We start from the raw sequence: 15123 nt of genomic DNA, 5'->3' as shown, positions 1-15123 counted from the left end.
ACTTGGAATATGTGTATGTATTGACATTCTAATTTGACTTTTTTCCCCTTAAAACAGCCTCCTGCATATGGAATTGGTCGGATTCCACCACAACAGTCAATGTATGGATATCAACAGCAAACTCACACACCTCCTATTCAGACCAACTCAGCTTGTATGTATTCACAGGATATGTATGGAACACAGTTGCGTTTTGAATCTCCTGCAACTGGATTGCTTTCACCATTTGGTGAAGACTACTACAATCATGGTGTTCCACAGACCAGCACAAACCCACCATTGCCAGAGCCTGGTTATTTCACTAAACCGTCAGTAGGAATGCAGCTTTCTAAGCCTACAGAAACTAAGGGGATAGAGTTTGGAAAACTGAACCAACAAATGCAAAATGAAGCTACAAAGGCTTCCTTGGTTACTGGGCCAATGCATTCCACACCAGCAACAACATTCAAATTTAACTCTAATTTCAAGAATAATGAGGGGGATTTTACATTTTCTTCACCACAGATGAAAGCCCAAACACCACCACCTTCTGCCAGTGATAGTCTTCTGGGCATTTTAACTGCAGGTAGATGTAGGAAAAGTGACCAAACTGTAGGTCACATGTTTGCACAAGCAGTACCCAGTCGAGGAAGCTTCTTTTCCCTAAGGGGGCAGGATTCTTTTGATGATTCTTCAGCTCAAAAGCAAAATAAAAATTCATTCAACAATGTTTTGAGTAACCAGGTATTTGGTTTCAAGGATGCTAGTAAGGCAACAACTTCTGGAGTCAATACAGAAGATAAAGGTGGCGAAAGTGACAGGGACAGTGTTCCTGATGAAGATGGTCCACATTTTGACCCAGTAATACCACTTCCTGACAAAGTAGATGTGAAAACTGGAGAAGAAGATGAAGAACTATTGTTTTCCAACAGAGCTAAACTGTTCCGTTTTGACACAGAGACCAAAGAATGGAAGGAACGAGGCATTGGACATGTGAAACTACTACAACATAGAATGTCCGGCAAAATTCGACTCCTAATGAGACGGGATCAGGTTTTTAAAATCTGTGCAAATCATTACATTACAGCAGATATGAAATTGAAGCCAAATGCGGGATCTGATAAATCATGGGTCTGGTGTGCTTTAGATTATTCTGATGAAATGCCAAAACATGAGCAACTTGCTGTTCGATTTAAAACTACAGATGAGGCTGCATTGTTCAAAACCAAATTTGAAGAAGCACAAGATTTGGTTAAAGGCCAAAAGTTGAAATCAAGCAGTCTATCCAGTCAAAAAAAGAAAATGGGAATCAAAATCAGGGCTGAGGATGCAAACTTGAGTGCCATTACACCTACTGCTGAAGAGTCTAGATTTGGTGCTCAGTTCATCAAGAAAGATGGTGAATGGGATTGTAGCTCATGTTTTGTACGAAACTTTGCTGCTGCTTCTGTGTGTGCAGCCTGCCAAAGTCCTAATACCACTATTGGAAAACTGGGTTTGCCCTCCATTCCACAAACCTCAGTACAAAATGGAAGTGAAGTTGGAACAACTGAGAAGATAACAGCTTTTACTAAAACAGTAGGATTTGGTGACAGATTTTCTAAGGAAGCCCAATGGGATTGCAGTGGACATTTTCTCAGAAATGAAGCTATCTCAGCACCCCGTGAAGCTTGCCAGGCGCCAAATGCCAAAAGCAAGGATGGCATTACCGCAGCCATTCAGGCACCTGCAGCTTTTGCATTTAGTGCTAACAAAGACATTGCAAAGCCGATCACACCTGCTTTTGGTCCACTTTTAGGAAAAGCAGATGGCCAATGGAATTGCAATGTGTGTAGTGTCAGAAATGAGGAAACTGCACTACATTGTGTGTCTTGCCAGGCACGCGGTCCATCTTGTAAAGATTCTGGTGCATCATACAACCAGCCAGCGACTACCTTTAAGTTCAGTCTCAACAGTGCGTCTGTGAAAACACCAAAAGGATTTGGTGCTTTCAGCAAAAAGGAGGGACAGTGGGATTGTGGCACTTGTTTGTTGAGAAATGATGGAAATGTGGCAAACTGCGTAGCCTGTCAGACACCCAAACCTGATGGCAAAGCTACAGTTGTTACTTCTATGGGTCAGTCGGCATCACCCTTCAAATATGGTGAGAGAACATCTACATCTGCACAAGCAGCATTTGAAGGATTGTTTGCCAAAAAAGAGGGACAGTGGGATTGTGGCACTTGTTTGGTGAGAAATGATGGAAATGTGACAAACTGTGCAGCCTGTCAGACACCCAAACCTAATGGCAAAGCTACAGTTGTTACTTCTGTGGGTCAGTCGGCATCACCCTTCAAATATGGTGAGAGAACATCTACATCTGCACAAGCAGCATTTGAAGGATTGTTTGCCAAAAAAGAGGGACAGTGGGATTGTGGCACTTGTTTAGTGAGAAATGATGGAAATGTGACAAACTGTGCAGCCTGTCAGACATCCAAACCTGATGGCAAAGCTACATTTGTTACTTCTGTGGGTCAGTCGGCATCACCCTTCAAATATGGTGAGAGAACATCTACATCTGCACAGGCAGCATTTGAAGGATTGTTTGCCAAAAAAGAGGGACAGTGGGATTGTGGCACTTGTTTGGTGAGAAATGATGGAAATGTGACAAACTGTGCAGCCTGTCAGACACCCAAACCTGATGGCAAAGCTACATTTGTTACTTCTGTGGGTCAGTCGGCATCACCCTTCAAATATGGTGAGGGAACATCTACATCTGCACAGGCAGCATTTGAAGGATTGTTTTCCAAAAAGGAGGGACAGTGGGATTGTGGTACTTGCTTGGTGAGAAATGAAGCAGATGTGGCAAACTGTGCAGCCTGTCAGACACCTAACCCAAACAGTAAAGCTGCAAGTACTTCAACTGCTTCTGCCCCATTTGGTCTTGCCAATGTTTATACAAAATCTGATGCACCTGAATCAGGATTTAAACTTAACTTTCCTGCAAGTGGCGTTAAATTTGGCCATAGTGACAGTAACAGCTCAACAGCTTTCAAGGTTGAGGCATCTTCTCCATCTTCAAGACCATTTTCTAGTACTGCATTTACATTTTCTTCCAATTCGGGTGGTGGATTTAAATTTGGATTGCCTGATTCAAGCAAAGATTCTACTGATAAAGGTAACCAGCTAGTACAGGAAGGATCGGCTGCACTCTTTTTAAAAACCTTTGCTGAGCAGCAAAAAGAGAGAGAAAGAATAACTTCATCTGGCAGAGACACAAATCAAGCATCTGATACTTCAAGCCAAAATGAAGATTTTTTTCTCGGTAAGAATACTAGTCTCTCTTCCTTTGCTGATCTGGCAAAAACTGCAGATGAGCTTCCATTTGGTCATAAAGATCCAAATTTCAGAGGTTTTGAAGGAGTAGGTCAGCAGCTGTTTTCAACGTGCATTACAGCAGATGCTTCTGCAGAAAAGGAAGATGATGAACTATACAAAACTGAAGAGGGGGATAATATTCATTTTGATCCTGTCGTTCTCATGCCTGAAAAAGTAGTTCTCATTACAGGTGAAGAAGACGAAACGGAACTTTACTCTCAGAGGGTTAAGCTATTTAGGTTTGATACAGAAACGAGCCAGTGGAAGGAACGCGGTGTCGGAAATCTCAAAGTTCTCCAAAACAAAGCTAATGGCCGCCTTCGGATACTGATGCGTAGAGAGCAAGTTTTCAAAGTGTGTGCAAATCACTGGATCACTACCACAATGAATCTGAAACCTTTAATGGGTTCAGATAGGGCATGGATGTGGTTGGCTAGTGATTTTTCAGATGGTGAGGCAAAGCCAGAGCAACTAGCAGCAAAATTTAAGACTCCTGAGTTGGCTAAAGATTTTAAAGAGAAATTTGAAGAATTCCAAAGGCTATTGCTAGATATTCCACTGCAGACGCCTCATAAATTATTAGACAATGGTAGGACTGCTCGATTAATACAAAAAGCTGAAGAAATGAAAAGTGGTTTAAAAGACCTGAAACATTTTTTGAAAGATGAAGGGAATGCAATAATGAGTTCTGTTTCTGAAAACAGCAGCACCACTGGTTTAGTAATTAAACCACATTCAGAAAGTACTGGGCCTACGTTGGAGTGGGATAATTATGACCTGCGCGAAGAGGCCTTGGATACAAGTGTATCTAGCACTGCATATGGGTCCCCTGATACTAGCAGTCCCGTGAGGAAAAACCTCTTCCGCTTTGGCGATTCAGCAACTGGATTTAACTTCAGCTTCCAGCCAAACTTGAGTCCATTAAAATCTCCTAAACTGAACCATAGTGGGTTGTCTGTAGCTACAGATGAAGATTCAGAGTTTGGACAAGAGGAGGAGAAAGATGTTCAGCATTTTGAGCCAGTCATTCCGCTGCCTGATTTGATTGATGTATCGACAGGGGAGGAAAATGAGCAAGTTATCTTTTGTCACAGAGCCAAACTTTACCGATATGACAAAGATGTAAGTCAGTGGAAAGAAAGAGGAATAGGAGACCTGAAGATCTTACAAAATTATGATTCTAAAAAAGTTCGGATAGTTATGAGACGCGACCAGGTGTTAAAAATTTGTGCTAATCACTGGCTAACACCAGAAGTAAGAATTGAGCCCATGAAAGGAACAGAAAAAGCCTTTATTTGGAGTGTTATGGATTTTGCAGATGATGAGGCAAAAATGGAACAGTTGGCTGTACGGTTCAAGCAGCAAGAAGTTGCCAACTCTTTCAGAGACCTCTTTGAAGAGGCCAAGAAGGCTCAAGAGCAGGGAACATTAGTCACACCGTTGTCTTCAAGGGGGAATACACCAAGAGAATCTCCATGTGGTAAGATTGCAGTATCAGTGCTAGAAGAAACTATTAAGGAGGCAACAGAGCAAACAAATACATGTGTTGCATCTCCAACCAGTGCAGTCAAGTCAGCAAGTACTTGCTTGATAGAAGCACCATCATATGTCTCTGTGTCTCCTCCAAAATTTGTATTTGGATCTCATTCTGTGAAATCCATCTTCAGCAATGAGAAAGAGAGGCCTTTTACCTTTGGTAGTTCAGCAACTGGATCCTTGTTTGGTTTCAGTTTTAAAAGTACAGATTCTGTGTTAAAGGACCAAGTACAAAATGGTTCCTCTGCCACTAAGAGCAAACTGCAGGAGGTAACAAGTGGTGGATTTGATTTTCGTAAAGCAGCTGCATCTCTATCAAAGTCTACAACGACCAGCTTGTTGCCTTCAACCACAGCAACAGAATGTTTTACAACTAGTGATAAATCCAGGCACGCTACATTTAATGTGCCACAAACTGGTAAGTTGCTCTAGTAGCTCAAAGAATTCTTTGTTAGCACACTTGTTGACTATGCCCAGTTTGACAACAGGAAGTCCATTGGTCCTTCCATCTCTGACAGAGCTGTCTCTGATCACTTTATTTAACAGCACATCATTATGCTTGCTACATATCCCTCGACAATTATCCTGTGCTCCGAGAGGAAAACAGTAACGCCCCCACCCCTCAATTTCCTTTCTAGCAGTTTCTGAGTCTTAGCTAAATCTCTTCTTGTCTCAATCCCCTCCAAGTGTCATTGTCTTGTTGCTTTGGTACAATTCTTACCGCTGCATTTTTAAAGCTGAGGGTTGTAGCATGCTTGGCACATGACTTCCCTTGGTTGTTCAGTGCTAGATATGCATTGATCATCAAACAATATCCTGCTTCCTTCTCAATTCTCCCACTGCTGATTATCCTGTAGACTAAGACAGCACCAAGTAGCGCTTCTTTCATTCAGTTTCCTCCTCCCTGCAACTCCCCCCCCCCCCCAAGCCCATTCTTGGTTTTCATCATCTATACCAAATATGAGGAACTCATGAATTTTTTCAGCTTTTTACAAAATTAAGAACATTTCACTGTCGCCATTTGGTTTTCTTTTTTCCTCCAAATATTTAATCCACTCTCTTTGCCCCGATTGAATCTGCTTCCACCACACTCGGGCAGTGCATTCCAGATCCTAACCACTCAGTGCATTTAAAAAAAACTTTTTTCCTCGTGTCTCCGTTGCTTCTTTTGCCATTCACCTTAAATTGGTGTCCTCTGGTTCTTGATTCTTCTGCTTATGGGAACAGTTTCTCCCAATCTACTCTGTCCAGACCCCTCATGATTTTGAACACCTCTATCTAATCTTTTCCAAGGAGAACAGCCCCAGCTTCTCCAGTCGATCCATGTAACTGAAGCTGCTCATCTGGGGAACCATTCTTGACAATCTTTTCTGCACCCTCTCTAATCCTTTAACATCCTTCCTGAAATGTGCCCAGAAATGGACACAATACTTCAGTAGAGACCAAACCAGTGTTTTATACAGGTTTATCATAACTTCTTTGCTTTTGTACTCTATGCCCCTATTTATAAAGCCCAGGATCCTGGATGCTTTATTAACTGCTTTCTCAACCTGCCCTGCTAAGTTCGGGGATTTGTGCAAGTATATCCCCAGGTCCCTCTGCTCCTGCATCCCCTTTAGAATTTTACCCTTTAGAGGCTGGGAATTCTGCGATGAGTAACTCACCCTCCTGATTCCCCAATGCTTGTCCACCATCTACAAGGCACCAGCCAGGAGTCTGATGGAATATTCTTCACTTGCCTGGATGAGTACAGTTCCAATAACACTAAAGAAGCTCAACACCAACCAGGACAAAGCAGCCTGCTTCAACATTCACTCCCTTCACCACCACCGCACAGTGGCAGCAGAGCATACCATCTACAAGATGCACTGTAGTAACTCACCAAGGCTCCTTCGACAGCACCTTCCAAATCTGCAATCTCTATCACCTAGAAGGACAAAGGCAGCAGATGGATGGCAACACCATCACATGAAAGTTCCCCTCCAAGCCACACACCATCCTGACTTGGAACTATATCGCCGTTCCTTCACTGTTGCTGGGTCAAAATCCTGGAACTCCCTCCCTAACATCACTGGGTGTGCCTACACCCCGAGGACTGCAGTGGTTCAAGAAGGCAGCTCACCACTACCTTCTGAAAGGCAATTAGGAATGGGCAATAAATGCTTGCCAAGTCAGCGACGCCCACCTCTCATTGCCTCTCCTCGTTCTTCCTACCAAAATGAATCACCTTTCACTTTTCTGCGTTAAATTTCATCTGCCACTTATCCGCCCATTCCACCAGCCTGTCTGTGTCCACTTTAAGATTATCACTATCCTCCTCACAGTTCACAATACTTCCAGGTTTTGTGTCATCTGCAAATTTTGAAATTGTGCCCTGTATACCTAAGTGTAGGCCATTAATATATATCAAGAAAAGCAGGGGTCCTAACACCGACCCCTGAGGACCCCCACTGTATACCTTCCTCCAGTCCGAAAAACAACCTTTCGCCAGTCCTGTCACTCAGGTCAATTTTGTATCCATACTGCTAGTGTTCCTTTTATTCCATGGGCTCTAACTTTGGTGACGAGCCTGTTAGGGTGGCACTTCATCAAATACCTTTTTGAAAGTCCATGTACACCACATGAACTGCGTTACCCTCATCGATCCTCTCTGTTATCAAAAATCAATCAAGTCAGTTCAGCAGTATTTGTCCTTAAACACATCCATGCTGGGTTTCCTTAATCAATCCACATTTGTCCAAGTGACTTTTAATTTTGTCCCAGATCATTGATTCAAAAGCTTTTCCACCACCAAGGTTAAACTGACTGGCCTGTGGTTGCTGAGCATATCCTTACACCCTTTTTTGAATAAGGGTGTGATATTTGCAATTCTCCAGTCCTCTGGCCCCACCCTGTACCTAAGGAGGATTGGGAGGCTGCGGCCAGTGCATCCATAATTTCCTCCCTTACTTCGCTCAGTTTCCTTGGATGCATCTCATCCGTTCGTGGTGATTTATCAACTGTAAGTAAAGCCAGCCTATCTAATACCTCCTTTATCAATTTTGAGCCCATCCAATGTCTTAGCTACCTCCTCTTTAACTATGACTTGGGCAGTATCTTCCTTGGTAAAGATAGATTTAGTATCTCAGCCATGTCCCTTGCCTCCATGTGTAAATCGCCTTTTAGGTGCCTAATTGGCCCCACTCCTTTTACCACCTTTTTACTATTTATATGCCTTTAGAAGACTTATGGATTCCCCTTTGTTAACTCAGACTCACTCTTTGCTTTTCTCTTTTAACTTCCTCTCTGAACCTTCTATATTCAGCTTGGTTCTCAATTGTATTATCCACCTGACATCTGTCATATGCACCCTTTTTCTCCATCTTACTTTCCATCCCTTGTTATCCAGGGAGCTCTGGATTTGTTTGCTCTACCTTTTCCCCCTTGTGGGAATGTAGCTTGACTGTCCTGAACTAGCTCCTCGTTAAGGGCAGCTCATTGCTTAATTAGTTTTGCCTGACAGTTATTGATTCCAGTTTACCTGGGCCAGATCTGTTCTCCTAGCATTGAAGTTGGCCCTTCCCCCAATCAATTATTTTTACTCTGCATTGCTACTTGTCCTTTTCCATAGCCAACCTAAACCTCCATATGCTATGATCACTGTCCCCTAAATGTTGCGCTACTGACGCTTGATTCACCTGACCCACCTCATTCCCCAGAACCAGATCCAGCAATGCCTCCTTCCTTGTTGAACTGGAAACAAACTGATGTAGAAAATTTTACTGAACAAAGCCTAGAAACTCTTGCCCCTCTCTACTGTTTACACTATTACTTTCCTAGCCTATATTAGGATAATTTAAGTTCTCCCACTATAACTACTCTAAAATTCTTGCAATTCTTTAACTTCCTTACAGATTTGTTCCTCTAGGTCTTTCCCACGAGTTGGTTGCCATATAGGATGCACCCAGTAGTAAAATGGTACCTGTATTGTCCCAGGAATCTGAAGTCTTCCCTCCTGCACCATCTCTGCAGATGCACATTCATCTGCTCTATCTTCCTATTTCTGCACTCATTTGAGTGAAGTATTGGGAGTAATCTAGCGATTACTACCTTTTGAAGTCCTTCTTGCGAGTTTCTTTCCTCGCTCCCTAAACTGCCTTCAGGACCTCATCTCTCTTTGTACCTATGTTGGTACCGATATGGACCACAACCGCTAACTGTTACCCCTTTCCCCTCAGAGTGTTGTGCAGCCACTCAGTGACATCCTTGATCCTGGCACCAAAGAGGCAACATAACATCCTGGATTCACATCTGTGATAGACTTGCCTGTCTGTGATAGCAGATTTGCTTGTCTGTTCCCTTAACTATCAAATCCCTCATCACTGTTGCTTTTCCAATCTTCCTACTGCCCCCCTATAAAGCTGAGACAGCCGTGGTGCTGTAGACTTGGCTCTGGCTACACTCCCCAGAGCAACTGTCACTCTTCTCAGTTTCTGCATGGTCCTCTTTGACTGCCTGGTGGTCACTCATTCCTTCTGTGCCTACATATCCCAATTTCTACTGATGTGGCCTATTTTTACGTTTCCAACTTCTGTCCCTACCCTCCCACTCCTATTGAAATGCTTATCCACACCTTTGTCACCTCCACCCTTGGTGTCCTTCCCGGACACCTGAGCTTACCCTTCACAAATTGCATCAAATTTTTGTCAACTGCTTCCTATCCTGCACATTCATCAACCTGCATTTGCTCCCAATTTGCAGCACGTCTTTTCCAAATATTTGTCCTCATCTAAATGTCCTTTCATCTTTCTTGCCTTTCCAACTCCCTTCAGTCCTATGTTTTTCCTTGCATTTCCACAACACCTGGCCTACTTTATGCCCCTGTATTCTTGTTACCACCTTCACTTTCTTTTGTTCTACATGAAATTACACAGCACAGAAACTGACTATTCATTCCAAATGATGTATGCCAGTATTTATCCTCCCACTCTATTTACTACTTCCACCCTTTCTCCCTTGTGTATACATCAAGCCTCTTCAATGCATCAATGCTATCCACTTCAGTCACTTCATATGACAATCCATTTTCAGCACACCCTGTTTAAAGAAATTCCTCCTGATTTTTTCTGATCTGTTGTGGCTTTCTTGTATTTATGCCTCCTTGTTCTGGACTCGCCCATAGGCGGAAACAATTTCTCAGCATCTACCCGAACAAACGCCTTCATAAATTTAAAAATCTCCTTCGAGTCTCCTCTAGGTCTTTACCAATGAAGAGGCCTAGTCTTCCCTTCATCTCAGTTCTGGTAACGTCCTTGTAAGTCTCACTTTTCTCCAGTCCTTTTTGTATGGAGACCAGAACTGCATGCGTTATTGCAAGTGCGATTCAACCATGGTTCTAAATTTAAAATTACCTTTTTTATATTGCTTTCTGTTTTCCTAGTAATTAACCCTAGTACTTTGCAGGCTATATTGCTTTATCAACTTGGGTTGCTACTTTTAATGCTTTATGTATCTATTCCCAGGTCTCCCCACTCTACTATCTCATTTAATTTCTTGTCTTACTAGGAATGTGACCACCTCGTTCCTCCTACCAAAATGAACCACCTCACATTTTGCCCCATACTCTGAAATACCATCCCTAAACACCCCTGCCATGGGACTTTTCTGATTTAGCAGTTTCCTAAAAAAAAAACTACCTCTTTGTTAATGTCTTTAGTCACCGCCACCAAATCCTTCTCTGACCAATGTTTGTCAGTTATTTTCACCTCTGAAGTAGTCTTAATGTGTTGAAATCTGACCTGGAATTGATGAGTTACAAATTGACTAAGGAATTAAAATGAAGTGATGTGACAGTTAAGCGAACAAGTCACTGGGACTTAATGTTAATTGCTGTAGTTTAGGGGTTGCCTGAGAGCCAGGAGTACATGTAAAACAAATGGTGTTATTTTACCTTCACCTGACTGGCAGGGAGCTGGCGGGATCAGATTAGCATCCCATTTTACCCTCTGCCTATTTTTACTTTCCATTAACTTTAGAAAGTCAAATCGGACGGAGTGATACTGTAGTTGCCCACCGTGTAAGTTACGTCATAATTATCTGCCAGGTCTTGTAAATTTCACTTTTTCCCCTTCTCTCGTATCTTCCTACTCTGTTTGACAGGGCAGCTAAATGACCTGCTAGCTGGTTTCTAGTGCTTTTCTGTCGTAAGTTTCTGAGCTCAGAAGTATTTTTATCTTCCCTATTTCTCTTACAATTAATGTAAGCAATAATCATGTATGCATGATCTTGGCAAACTGAGTGGACAGGACAATTGGAGGATGCATGAGAATTTAGTTGTCTTTAATGTACAATACTTTGCAGTTGGTTTACACTTACACTTCAAATTATGAAACACAAATGTTTAACAATAAGCTGCATGAGATCACTGCTGTGGCTCCATCGAGTGACATGGTTCATTTAATACCGAAAAAAACTCTGGATAATATGTGCAAAAATGTTGTATTTGAATCCAAATTGGGGATTACTGTTGAATCTAAATAAATTGATTGTTACTGAAGAGTGTAATAAACCTTGAAAAACTCAGATTAGATTTAGAGAATTGAATTATATTGGAAATTATTTGAAGTGCCATGGAAATGAGCAGCCTCAACTGTCAGTTGCTTTGCTGGTTTATCCTATTTCTTGGTAGCCTGATATTTCAAGTGTATACTTATTGAGGGAGCAGGATAGTTTGTTTCTTAGAAATAGCTTGTATAAAATGGTTAGACCAAGAGATATGTGCTCTGTGCAAATGTGGTTGCAAATTAGTACCTTACAGTTGAAAAGGGTCCATTTCTTTTGGACAACTTGTTGCATCTAGATATTGACACGGGAATTCTTATTTTTAGGATTTAATTTTAGCCTTTTCAAATCTAATCCATCGGCCTTTTGGACCAGCACATCTGTCCCACAGTGTGAAAATAAAGGTATTTCTTGTATCTTGAGCAGCAACTTTGCATCAAAATTGCAAAATGGTACTGCAATGGTGTGTGTGTTTTTTTTTTAAATGTACTAATCCGACATAGTCTAACTTCTGCATGCAACACCTTTTTTTTGGCCTTGCCTCTTGGAAAACGCTCAATAAGCATGTTTCTTTTTTTAAAAAAACATAGTTTTGTGTTTAAGGTTGCTGGGTTAGGAGGGGTGCGGGGAGAGGGAAAGAGAGGAAATGGCCAGGGCAAGACCGTTTTGTACCACCTTCACCTGTTATCTGTATTTGAATGTACTCGAGTCAAATATTTTCTTTCAAATATATTTCCTCTATTTTGTCCAAAATCTGTCTTAACTGGCAATTTTGGGTCTCCCCTTTGTATACTATAGGGATTTATCGAATTCCCCCCACGTGATATTCTCATGACCTCGACTGAATTGTTGCATGTTTACTATGGAGTAACACCCGACTAGCTAAGCTACACTGCTGAAACTGCCTTCATGTAAACTCTTTAGAATCACCTCTGATGATTTGTGCATGTCTTTCTCTCTCTTCCTGTCTACCTGCCCCTTGAGCTGTATCTTCCCCTTGCTGTCTATCCCCTCCCATCTCGTTGGTCCCTGCCAGCAGGACTTTTTTCCTCAATCCACCTTGCCTGTAGATCTCCAGCCCAGTCAAAGCAGCACCCCCTCATTTCCCTCTCTGCACAATTCCTATTCATCTTTTGTTTGGACCAAACCTCTGACCCTCTGTCCACCCCTTTTCTGGCAGATTCTCCCACCTAGCCATTCTGCATCATTCCCTTGTGGATAAAGCTATTGCCATCCTGAATGATTCTATCAACAATTAAAACCATGATGGCTACCACTTTACTAATGCTGCACATCTGGCTACATATTCCACCACCTTCCCTGCTGTAAGCTAACAATATGGCTTTCATCACTCAACCCCATCTTGGCCCTCTTCTCAAATTCTCCAACATGTTATCCTTGGTGTATCTTGTGTTGTACTGACTTAAATCTTCATGTGCTGCCTTCTCGAATCTGATAACTTTCTTGCCAAAATCTCTCTCCTCCTCACCTAACCTCTGCTCCAGGACTCCTCACTCCGACCATTTCAGTCTTTACCTAAATTGCCCTTGGACCCAGGCCCTCCCACCCCAACAGTTTTTCTGCGTTCCTGTCCTTGCTCAACCTCAGCCCACTTATTTCCCATACCGAGATTCACAGAAACCCCTTAACCATAGCATCTTGTGAAGCTTGACCGCTGAGATTTCTGTTACTGACAAGTCTATCTCCTAACATATTACTAGGCCTATAGTCCTCTGAACTTGCTGTGCCATTCCGTGTTGGCTGAACTACTGCATTAATTCCACATTCCCATTCTATCCCCATATCCCTTGTTTTCCATAGTATCCAAGAATCTCAAACTCAGTCTTGAATATTCTCATCATTGGAGTGTCCACAATGCCCCAAGTGAAGACATTTTTCATGTCTGTGCTAAATGGCTGACCTGTATTCTAAGACTGACCCCTAGTTCTAGACTGTGCAGCCAGGGAAAACAGCCTGTCAAGTGCGCTCAGAATTTTGTATTTTCATGAGCTCAACTCTCATTCTTCTAAACTCCAGGGAACATAAGTCCATTCTACTCAATCTCTCCTCATAGGCATCCCAGGAATCAATCTAATGGAGATTCATTGTACCCCCTCCAAGACAAATATATCCATACCTAGGTAAGGAGACCAAAACTGTACCTATACTTAAGCTGTGGTCTCACCAAAGCCCTATATAATTGCAGCAAGACTTCCTTGCTCTTATACTCCAACCCTCTTGCAAATGATACGTGAGCTTTTATTGCCTTCCTAATGCTTGCTGTGCCTGCATGTGGACTTTGTGGTTCCCAAATTCCCTCTGCATGCCAGCATTTGCTGGTTGCTCACCTTTTTAAACAAAAATATTGTTTTTCCATTCTTCCTACCAAAGTGGATAATTTCACATTTCCCACATTGTACTCCATTCCGCAACCCCCCCCCCCCACCGACTTAGAATGTTTACATCGAATCGTAGAAATTCACAGCAGAGGAGGAGGCTTTTCAGCACGTTGTGTCCATGCCAGCTGACAAGTAGCCATCCACTTTCTAGCACTTGGTCCGTAGCCTTTAGGTTACTACACTTAAAGTACTTTTGAAATGATATGAGGGTTTCTGCCTCTACCACCATTTCAGCCAGTGAGTTCCAGAACCCCACCACCCTATGGGTAGAAAATTTTCCCCTCAAATCCCCTCTAAACCTCCTACTACTTTCCCTAAATCTATGCCCCTTGGTTATGGACCTCTCAACTAAGGGGAACATGGTTCTCAACTAAGAGTGGCCTTCCTATCCACTCTATCTTGATCCCTATAATTTTATACACTTCAGTTAGGTCTTCCCTCAGCCTCCTTTGTTCCAAGGGAAAACCACCTTGGCCTATCCAATCGTTCCTCACAGCTAAAATTCTCCAGTCCAGGCAACATCCTTGTAAATCATCTCTCTACTCTCTCTTGTGCAGTCACATCTTTCCTATAGTGCAGTGACCAGAACTGCATGCAGTACTCCAACTGTGGCCCAACAGTATTTTATACAGTTCCAGCATAACTCCCAGCTCTTGTATTCTGTACCTCAGCTAATAAAAGCAAGTATCCCATATGCCTTCTTGACCACCTTATCTACCTGTACAACCTTCTGGGATTTGTGGTCATGTACTCCTAGATCCTTCTGCACTTCTTACCATTTAATGTGTATTCCCTTGCCATGTTAGCTGTCCCCATGCAGATGCATTACCTCACGCTTTTCCAGATTGAGCTCCATTTGTCACTCTTCCACCCACCTGACTAGTCCATTGATATCTTCCTGTTCTTCATTATCAACCACGCGGCTAATTTTTGTATCGTTTGCAAACTACTTGATCGTGCCCCCTATATTAAAATCCAAATTTTTGATATATACCACAAAAGCAAGGGACCTTTAGAATATTAGAATATTACAGCGCAGTACAGGCCCTTCGGCCCTCGATGTTGCGCCGACCTGTGAAACCATCTGACCTACACTATTCCATTTTCATCCATATGTCTATCCAATGACCACTTAAATGCCCTTAAAGTTGGCGAGTCTACTACTGCTGCAGGCAGGGCGTTCCACGCCCCTACTACTCTGAGTAAAGAAACTACCTCTGACATCTGTCCTATATCTATCACCCCTCAACTTAAAGCTATGTCCCCTCGTGTTTGCCATCACCATCCGAGGAAAAAGACTCTCACTATCCAC

The 15123-nt window shown here is 42.5% G+C and overlaps 1 protein-coding gene across 4 annotated transcripts in view; it reads left to right on the top strand.

The window, feature by feature from the left end:
* Positions 1-15123, top strand: part of ranbp2 (RAN binding protein 2) — a 108749-nt gene that overhangs the window by 51666 nt on the left and 41960 nt on the right. For 2 of the 4 annotated variants that reach the window (XM_068033792.1, XM_068033791.1), the window contains exon 20: positions 58-5290. The exons of 1 other annotated variant lie outside the window; for it this stretch is intronic. In XM_068033792.1, the coding sequence (XP_067889893.1) occupies positions 58-5290 (5233 nt within the window). The remainder of the gene's footprint in view (positions 1-57; positions 5291-15123) is intronic. One more of the 4 variants, XM_068033793.1, reaches the window with a different exon arrangement.

Source organism: Heterodontus francisci, chromosome 6, assembly GCF_036365525.1.
Source record: "Heterodontus francisci isolate sHetFra1 chromosome 6, sHetFra1.hap1, whole genome shotgun sequence".
Taxonomy (NCBI): Eukaryota; Metazoa; Chordata; class Chondrichthyes; order Heterodontiformes; family Heterodontidae; genus Heterodontus; species Heterodontus francisci.
Note: the sequence above shows the minus strand (reverse complement) of the source record. Positions and strands in the feature narration are given on the sequence as shown.